Source organism: Salmo salar, chromosome 10, assembly GCF_965601325.2.
Source record: "Salmo salar chromosome 10, fSalSal1, whole genome shotgun sequence".
NCBI classification, from domain to species: Eukaryota; Metazoa; Chordata; class Actinopteri; order Salmoniformes; family Salmonidae; genus Salmo; species Salmo salar.
This window is the reverse complement of record NC_138300.1, coordinates 96,408,634-96,418,935: the sequence shown is the minus strand read 5'-3', so window position 1 is coordinate 96,418,935 and position 10,302 is coordinate 96,408,634. Positions and strand designations below refer to the sequence as shown.

Below are 10,302 nucleotides of genomic sequence, written 5' to 3'. Positions count from 1 at the left end.
ACTTAGCAAACGTTTAAGCGAACTGAACGCACTTCTGTGTAACTTTATCTTTCCTTGTCATGTACAAATTAATCAGTTTGAAAGCAATCTTATCGGCTTTGACATCAAAATGCTTTCGGTAAAAACCATTTATAATAGGAGATAATAGATAGGCACCGAGAGACAGGACCAGCCATTGGCAGGCTGTTTTTCACTGTAGTTCAGTTTATTGTGCAGTACTGTTTATCTCAGGCAACAAGCTGACAGTCATGGCAATAATAGATACATGCTGCTAGACACAAAGCAACACTCTCTATATGTATTTACATTCAAGTCTTACAGAGAAAGAGAAACAGGTTGTATTCATTAACAGTAGAACACATCACATACCCTTACTTCTTACACAATGAATCAAACTTCAAGGACTTCATTAGACATGCAAAATTAGATACCACTAATATACTTTTACTTTATAAAAATACTCAAATCAGATTTTAGAGTACATTAACACAAATAAAAGTTATTGTGGCACCTAGACTATGAACAAAAAGAGGTCATCGCAATAAGTTTATTTTCCAGCATTTACATGATTGTTAAAAACAGGAGAGTTCAGTAGTATGGACACCGTTGAGGCCGCAGTCAGGACAGCCAGGAGTGTGGCAGGAGGCTATCCACAGGGTGTGTGTATGTTTGTGTGCATGTTTGCCAAAAACATTGTCATACAGTGACAGACAATTAAACTCAATTTAGTTCTCTCTACCATGGCCATCTTCAGTAGTGGCTACCCTGTACTGCAGGGGCCCCCAATTACTAAGTCGTGGGCCTACTTTTCCTTGAGCAGATGGTTGGGGGTCCGGAAAATAGTTATAAATAATTAGTACCATGCAAATTGACCGCAAGAATCCCAAACAGATATAGTATTTCACAAAAACAATCATTTCACACCTTGATTAAATTGGGATACGATCACATATGCCTATAGCTATGCGTGAGAATACTTGGAAACAGATTTCCTAAATTAAAATCACTTTGAGCTAATTTCCTGGTGATTTTACAGTCTTATGTCAAAGAACAAAAATGATATAAAACCATGTTTTTTGCTCCGAAATCTTGGGTGGGCAAAATAAAACCACACACGGGTCGAATTTGGCCCACGGGCTGCCTATTGGGAAACCCTGCTGTACTGACTATGGTACTCTTTACCATGGCTGTCTACTAATGACTACCCTGTACGCTTTAGAATGGCCAGCTAGTGACTGCTGAGTCTGGATGGAGAGGAATCATTCTTTAAGCTGCCTAAAACTTCACCATGTATTGGAATGTCTATTATATCACCAACAGACAGATAGAGACAGACATGACATAATGCCTCTAAATGGCTTATGTAGAGTGCCTTAATGGACAATTTCTCCATCAACTAGTCTGTTTATGGCAGACATAAATCACAATTATTTGGATGGCTAGACTCAAGTGTGTGTGTGTGTGTGTGTGTGTGTGTGTGTGTGTGTGTGTGTGTGTGTGTGTGTGTGTGCGTGCATGAGTGTCATGTGGTCCCGTCAGCCCCGGTGGTGCTGGTCTGTCCGCTCGTAATCAGAGGGGGTATGGCCTCCTGGTCTGATTCTCTGACAAAGATGACAGCATCACCACTAACATTAATCAGACACTGAGCCTGGAGAGACAGAGAGGGAGAGAAATTGGAAAGAGAGAGAGAGAGAGAAGGGCGAGATAGAAAGAGAAGACAGACATGAGGGTCTGTAGCCCTTTCCACTCACAGGCCGTCATCCCGTACACGGGTTGAAAATGTCAGATTTTGTTATTGATAAGCACCTAAATTGGAACACAGTGGCTGTATAGTAACATGATATACATGACGTCAGTGCTACAGTTCTCCGCTTCACAGCACTGTATTGGTTTTGACTGACAGCCGTTATAAACTTGAGCATCACGTGCAACAACATGCTCCCCATCCCTCCTGCTAACTGGGCTACTTTTGCACATTTGTTCTCTGAGTGAGGGACATGCTGTAAATCGAGAGGAGTTGATGTGTTCTAAAAGATGAGATGTTGAGGAATATAATAAATACCACTGATGTCATGCAAACTAACCACACACCCATGCACCTCACATTTCCTTTTTGAAAACTCATTTAAATTTACAGAATCAACCTTTATGATCGCCATGTTTGATCCAATTACAAGGAAAACATGCGTTATACCCTGGGTTGTCCTGAACAGAATGAACCTATGTTTGTTATATTGTGGAGAAAATTTGCCGTGGAACACGCACTTAAATGCACTCATGACTCCATACTATGCTCACTAAAATTACAATCTGTTTGTCTGAAGAGACTTTTGAAAGCCTAACACTGTGAGATCGTATTTTATATCTTAGCTAGCCATGTTGGCAATAGAATAAGCTATCAAATGATGCCCACCTGACCCAGATTGCAATTTATAACGGAACATTTTTGGATTGCATAAACATCAAAAGTAATTGTGTGATGGTGAGGACGCAGTGCTGTGTTCCAAACAAAAAACTACAAGTGTGCTTGCTTCAGTTCCTCAACGTCAATGCTAGGAGAGCTAAAAAAAGCACCTTATAGTTGAACTCTTTCCTTGTGTCATAAAAGTGCATTGAAATTACTTAGGAACTGTGTACAGTTTGGAGAGGTGTGCGGCCACTTCAAGACAACCTCTCACTCAAACCCTTGAAATCTTGTTTTCTTATCTTGCACCTACTCCAACATTTCAATGAATATTCTTATTGTTACTGAATAAATCCAGAGTATTTTCAGATTTCGTTATTGAGAAATGCAATGAAAAGTACAGTAAATATAAAAAGCACATCAAAATCAACAGTGTAATGTTTGGAGTCTGATCATTTACCCATAACCTTTAATGTGTTCTCTTTCAATTGCTACCATGGTCATACCAATGCTTATTATAGTTAATTTAAATTTGGCCCTAACCACATAGGTCAAGTTCCACGAGTGTAAGGGGTTAACCTGGTGGTTCTTTGAGAAAATATTGTAGTTCAAACAGAACAATACTATAGGCCTCCAGTTCTTTAACTAACAGCAAATTAACAGCGTGTGTGTGTACCTGGTTCTTGTTGGGGTTTTCCATGAAGACACACTCCTTCATGCTGTATGACACTACGGCGTTGCCCCCCAGAGCTGCTACATGGGCACGGACCATTGCAAACACCTCCGCTATGAAGGAATGCAGGAACCCACTTACACCCCCCTCCTAACACACACACACAGGTAAATATGTTAACCTTTGCGAAACCACTGCAATGAGCTAGCAGAGGAACAGACTACGCACACCACAGAAAGACATGTAATCATTTCCTACTCATCTCTGATGACACCTGCAGAAATCTACTTCACAAACGTGTGTGTGCGTGTACCTCTCGTAGTGACGTGGTCTCTCTAATGAAGAACATGTTGATGATTCCCAAGTATTTGACGATGCGCGTCCTGGGGAGAAAGGACAGAGGAGTCATCTTCACCACGGTAACAGGGGCACCGCATGGCAACGACCTGGTGGAGCGTAGGGACCGGGACCGCACCTCTGGGAGAGGACTGCAGCGCTCTGAGGACGAGACTGGAGGAGGGGGAGAGAAAGGGAGCGAGCGAGAAAAAGAGGGAGAGATGGAGATAACAGACTCAGCCTTTAGATGGTGCTACAAAGAATAGCAGATATGATGAGCTATGAGCTGGAGGAAATGGATATAGAGTGTGTGTGTGAGTGTGTGTGGAGTTTGAATGCAAACTACAAACAGGTTAAATTTAGGCAGGATTCAAATGAGACGCGGTAACTTTGGAAATGCACATTTTGAATTAGGGATATCTAATGAATTTATTTTGTCCACATTTCTTTTTCCTCAGCCAACAACATGAGTAAGCAACAGCAAAATCAGACAACCCCATAGTAGAATAGTTTATTTATTAAATTGGTCAGCTTATCGCATTCTAGATGAGAAAATAATATTTCTCTCAAGAGTAAGGAGCACTCAAATTTCTGCACAGGGAGAGAAAAATGCATGCCCAGTCATTGTACAGCATTCTTAACGCAGTGGCGGGAAAACACACTTTTGAAAGCAGTTTTGAAAAGAGGAGGATCTTTTACTATGCTCATTTCCAACTCCTAAAAATGTGTGAACTGCACCATTTTAAGCGGCTAGGTTTATGCACATCTAGCACTAGCCAATAGTGTTGAATGCATGGGGAGACCAGGGCTAAATGTAGCACGTGTCAGTTGTAACTGGTAGGCCTACATTATATTCACTATACATGGTCCTTTGATGAGTGCCAGTGGTACATTTTTTGGGACTTTCAAGCCATCAATATGTTGCTAACTGGCAACAAGATCATTTTTAGAGTTTGGTTTAGCTAATGATCAAGCCAATGGGGTAAATACAGATGGGAAACCCTATGCTTCAGCCCATTTATTTATTGCCACTATACTGCATCATTTGGGCTACAGCCTGACGATATGGAGAAATATGTTATTGGGCTCATTTCTGGAGGGGGAAATTATATATTTGATTAATTTGAGTAAAGTGTCCATTTAAAAAGTCGCCATAACTTACCTTACAGTCATTCTACCAAAAAATGTGCAGGTCCCGCCGCGACCTGTAGTATTCTGTAATAGGTGTCTTAGTCAGTATATATTGTTAAGGCGCGCCCACAAACTAGGGACCCCACACCTCCCAAATCCCAATTGAACCACTAAGCTGTGAGTTTGTTTGTTTGTTTGTGTGTGTGTGTGAGAATGCGCAGCAGTGTAGCATGATGACAGTATAAGCGTGAGCTGCCATGCACCATTCAGTGACAGACAGGCAAACAACCATACAGCCTCTGCAAACAGACAGACAGACGTACATACAGACAGACTGGCCAGGCCTTTTGTGTGTGTGTCTGTGCGTGTGTATGTGTGCATGCATTTACCTGTTTATGTGTGTGTGTTAGAGTCCCTATGTGCGCTTGTTTAAATTAGCGTGTGTGTGTACGATCGATACAAAACAGAAACAAATTAGGCAGTCTGCTAAGCAGAATGATTGAATCAAGCCAGAGTGTGAAAGATGTTCCATCTCGTAACATAGTGAATGATGCTTCAATCCGACCTGGAACCTTCGAGCCAATTTGAATAACATTAAGTCTGCATCTCAAATCCCTCCCCACTCCCTAGTTAGAGCATTACACAGGGATCTGCCATATGGCTCTGGTCCAAAGTAGTGCATTAAAGGGAATAGGGTGTGATTTGAGATGTGTCCTGTCATTTAATCCCAGTTAATTATGCCCAGTTATCATCACAGTTTATGACAAAGTTAATTTACGTAGCATCAAACTGCAATTCCCCCAAGTCGCCAGCTTTAGTGAGATATGTTTTTAGCGTGTTTTAAGATCCTCTTTCATGTTTACTTCCTCCATGTCTGTCACTATGGCGACAGGGTCAGAGGTTATACGCTGGTTGTTGGTTGGTTATTCCTCTGAGGGGCGGGGCTTCAACTTTCACACTCTAGTTAATCAGCTGGTGCATGATCTGTGACGCTCCGCCCCCCAGCGGCAATTGGGGAGGGATGTGTATGTTTGTGTGTGTACCAGAGTTTGCTAGCGACTGTGTCCTCCTACTTGTCTTAACTGATCCTCGTCTTATGGTGTGAGCTTTCAGCCTAAGCAGCTCTAGCCAGGTGCTGCATCTGTCTGCAAAGGAACCGTAATCAACCGAGGAAACTGGAGAAACATACACACACTCTGCATACATGCGCGCGCACACACACGTGCACAAGCTCGCACACACACACACACACACACACAACTCCACACCGCATACATGCACGTGCATACACACACCACACACACGAACCGACAACCGCATACACCCATGACATAAAACATAATATAGATACATAAAGAAAAAGAATATAGAGAAAATAAAGGAGGTTGGGGCGGAGCAGGAGAACAAAAGGATGAGAACTTAAAACAGGGCCGTGGTAGCCATGGCAGCAAGGGGGGGGGGGGGGGGGGGCGGCTTACCTCGAGACGAGGAGTGGGTCATGGCACTCTCTGGAACACCTGTCGACACACACACACACCATGATGCACTGCCACACACAACCACAGATGTTGACTCTTCAGGCCTCAGCAAAATAGTATCTCAATACCTTACAGACACTTCCTTATACCTGGTCCTATATCCACATCTTGTTCCCTAGTCCTAAATCCTATCTCCTAGGTCTAGCTCCTAGTCCTGGCTGATGTGGAGGAGGTGAAGGGCGGCCATTTTGGTTTAAGAAGGGCGGCCATTTTGGTTTAACCCCAGCTCTCTCTCCAGATCAGTGAAGAGCAGGATTGTTTTTCTTATAGTCATCACAGTGCTACTCCACATAGCTCCACACACACACACACACACACACACACACACAGCACACACACACACACACACACACACACACACACACACACACACACACACACGGCTGCAGGTCTAAAATACCTGACAGAGGATGTACCTGGTTATACAGTTACATTATTTACCTGGTCATACAGTCACAGGCGGTAAAGTCATGTTTAACACAACTACTACAGAACATATTGAAATAGAGGACAGAGAATACAACACTATGGTTAAGGGAGCTTCAAGGAGTGAGAGGTTCCAGGCGGTTAGAGGATTTCTCATGTTTTGTCTGCTGAGGGATGGCTATTGGAGGTTAAAGGTTAGGCAGTTGTTAGTGATCCGGGGTAATAAGGTGTAAGGTGTGGTGGTGTACCAGAAGGTTTGGCTGTAGGCTGGTTGTTGGAGGACGTTGACTCTCCACACAGCTCCATAGAAAACTGTAGCTGCTCTTCATTCTCACCACTCCCTGGAAAACAAACAAACACACACAGAGTTGAATCTGTTTCACTCCTCAACCCACCCAAGTGCACTAACTCAAGTCTCAAGTGTCTCGTCCCCTTCAGCTCTCCATAACTCCAGACTCCATCCCTTTATCTCTAACCGCTGACCTACAGCTTTTGAGAATACTAACCCTTGTTAAGAGACTTGTCTGCTGCCAGCTGAGTCTCCTTGTCAAAACTCATGGCTACAGCCGTCACCGCCACCTGGAGAGGACAGGGGGAGAGGGTATGTGAGAAAATGAGAGAGAATGAAACTATCATTACCTTGTTGCTATCATTTATTGACACAAATGTCAGGTAAAGTGATAGGGGGAAAATTGTATAGTTACATATCTCAGTATTATTTTGGGATATTATATAGATATTTGACTGAAAAGTATCGACTTCTTAAAAAGGTAGCTTTAGCTGGCGCCAGTCGGCTGTACAAGCACTAAAACCCATCCTATAGCCCAGGTAAGGCTGGGTGATATGGCCTTAAAATCTTATCTCGATTTTTAAAAACATATAGGCGTTTCACGATATAAATCTACATTTTTAAAATGTTTTTTTTACTTAATACGCATTGTTGTACAATTAAAGGTAAAATACACTGCATTTCAAATAGTCAGCAATAATCTAATGAATTCAGGGCTTGTGAAGTTAAATATAAGGCTAAATATAAGCCTTCCACAACCATAAGACCCACTAATCATTTAAGAATGTTATCAACATAGTTTAAACTGCTTTTTTGCAATAATCACTGATCTGGCTTTCAAGTCTATGAAAATGCCCTTTTTTGTTACAAATCTAACTAGAACCATGCATAATGCACATTCACTAATAATGACTAACATCTTGTAGAAGCCATTAGACTCCACCATTTTTTAAACACAGGTCTCATCAACAATCTCTCAAGCCCACGTGTTAGTGATGAGTCAGTGAATCTTTATGTTTCAAGTTTAGCCAACTTGGGATCTATTTTCTAGCTAACAAGGTTGAACAGTTGAATTGTTATAAACACACCATTCGGTCCATCTCCAACTATTTGAAAAGAACGTTAGCCTGACCACATGTTGAAATCAAGCGGCCTACCTCATTTCTCGGAATGGAAACAAGTTGCACAATTATATAATTGTGTTTTATGTTTATTGCACATTTATAAAACACAGACTAGTTAACAGTCTTTGGCTAAAATGCTGCTACAAACAGAATTCCGCGTGCGACAAACAGAATTCATTTTCCAGAATCAATGTTCATTGATACTCTCGTTTTAGTAGTGTCTGCTCTGCACGCCATTTGGGTAGTTGAGACATAAAATGGTATCGTTAGAAAAGTTAACTTCTCCTCTATTACAGTAAAATAATGTCTCACTTTGTTTTTTGGTGTCCATATGACCGATTTTGTTGGACCAAATCTCAAATAGCGATCTGAAACCGCTTGTCAGAAAGGAAGATGTGATCTCAACTATGTTGGCGTATGGAGGCAGGGGGGGGGGGGCTTGGTGTGTGTGTAAACCATAGAGGAAGAGGCGAAGTTGAAAGCAAAGATTTTTATAACTAAACCAAGATAGACCACAGTCTGTCGTTTCCAATGAGAACAAATGAGTAATAGTGGGCAAAACAAGCAAGGGGGTGGGCAGACCAAGCACGAGCTAGCGAGATCCTATTTGACTGTTCTAGCATGCATCTGCATATTTCCGTTAGGGAACGCCTACTCTGTGAAGCGCGTGTACAATAACTCAATTCGCCTTTGCACTCCTTCTAAACGATGCGATTTTTAAAAACTGTAACAAAGGGCAAAGTTTACTCTACCTAGTCCCCTCTGTTCAAAACAGATTCTAGTTTTGGGAACAGAAAACTGTATTGAGATCAAATGTTTAATCGATGAGAAAATTAACAGAATGTCGGCCAAAATCCATCTCCTTTCACTGCTGGCCACTGGGCTTCCTCTCACTAGTGGAAACGCCGGCCAGATGCTTCATATTTATACATCCAGTGAAATATCTGTCTCATTGTTCTGTGGCGAAAGGTTTCACTCTCGCTAAAATCTTGTCCAAAATAAGGCCAATGCAGGACACATGCATTTCATCATTATATACAGATATCTAGTGTAAATGGGAAGGTGCACACAACACAAGAGGAGTGAATGAGACGAAACCAAAAACACAACATGAGAACAAGCGGACATAAATGCTAAAAAACCCCGGAAAATAACAAAACCTTGATTCTTGCGATACAGGCATTTGGAATATTGCACACAAACTTACATTCGAATTAATTCGATATATTGCCCAGCCCTAAATCCAGGATTATTCAACTCTGACCCTACAAGGTCTGGAGCCTGCTGGTTTTCTGTTCTACCTGATAATTAATTGCACCCACCTGGTGTCCCAGGTTGAAATCAGTCCAGGATTAGAGGGGAACAATTAAAAAACGCAGTGAAACTAGCTTCGAGGCCCAGCGTTGAGTTAGAGGAATATAGCTTATTCTCCATCTTCTTTTTAAATAGTGAGCCAACATGTTTTCAGCACTCATTTCCCTGACTGATCAAAACTCATTTTCTCATGCTCTCTCGTCTCTCTGCAGCAGACGCATAGTGAGCAATATGTTGGAACATCAAATCAATAAAACACCATTATCGAAACGCAATACATATAAAATCGTGAGAATCGCAATACATATCGTATCAGCACCTTAGTATCGTGATAATATCGTATCGTGAGGTCCCTGGCAATTCCCAGCTCTAATACTGACCAAAATGTTTTTAGGAAAGCCTTCTCACCTGTATGAGTTCTTCCTCTGGTACAGCTACAGTGAAGTTGAGATGGCATAGACAGCAGGGGATCATGGAACGCAGCTTAAAGTATAGACTCTACACACACAAATAAAAAGCAGACAGTTCAATTAATACAGAAGTTAAACATTACGTAGATTAAGTAAGAGGAACACCAATGCTTGGGCTTGACCAGCGTATCCCCATTGTGTGTGTGTGGTCTTACCTTGAGTAAATTCTCACAGAGGTCAGTGAAGATCTTGTTGAGGCCCTGGTTGGTCAGGTTGGCATTATTGAGTCTGTAGACCCTGACAGATGTAAACATCTGGGGGCGGGGTTGGCAAAGAACAAAATATCAACATATAATCTCTCAATAACCTGTAGAACAGTAGTAGCAATAGCCAAGTAGTAGTAGTACACTCGTACAGCATTAGTAGTAATACAGTAGTAGTACACTAGTAGCAATAGAATAAGTAGTACAGTAGTAGAAGTAAAGTAGTAGAAGTAGCACAGTAGAAGTAGAACAGTAGTAGTAGTAGTTGTGCAGTAGTAGTAGAAGTTGTGTAGTAGTAGAACAATAGTAGTTGTATAGTAGTAGAACAGTAGTAGTAGTAGAAGTAGTACAGTAGTAGAAAAGTAGTAGTAGTAGTAGTACAGTAGTAGTAAAA

The 10,302-nt window shown here is 41.7% G+C and overlaps 1 protein-coding gene across 6 annotated transcripts in view; it reads right to left on the bottom strand.

Moving 5' to 3' along the window:
• Positions 1 to 184: 184 nt before the first annotated feature.
• The window catches only part of c2cd5 (C2 calcium dependent domain containing 5), a 62,894-nt gene continuing 52,776 nt past the window's right edge, over positions 185 to 10,302 (bottom strand). For 3 of the 6 annotated variants that reach the window (XM_082957254.1, XM_082957257.1, XM_082957255.1), the window contains exons 19-27: positions 9,861 to 9,959; positions 9,644 to 9,733; positions 7,015 to 7,087; positions 6,757 to 6,849; positions 6,023 to 6,061; positions 5,588 to 5,689; positions 3,391 to 3,587; positions 3,081 to 3,227; positions 185 to 1,648 (exon numbers count right to left, since the gene is read on the bottom strand). In XM_082957254.1, the coding sequence (XP_082813380.1) occupies positions 1,523 to 1,648; positions 3,081 to 3,227; positions 3,391 to 3,587; positions 5,588 to 5,689; positions 6,023 to 6,061; positions 6,757 to 6,849; positions 7,015 to 7,087; positions 9,644 to 9,733; positions 9,861 to 9,959 (966 nt within the window). In that variant the 3' untranslated portion in view covers positions 185 to 1,522. The remainder of the gene's footprint in view (positions 1,649 to 3,080; positions 3,228 to 3,390; positions 3,588 to 5,587; positions 5,690 to 6,022; positions 6,062 to 6,756; positions 6,850 to 7,014; positions 7,088 to 9,643; positions 9,734 to 9,860; positions 9,960 to 10,302) is intronic. The other 3 variants (XM_082957256.1, XM_045688244.2, XM_082957258.1) reach the window with 2 other exon arrangements.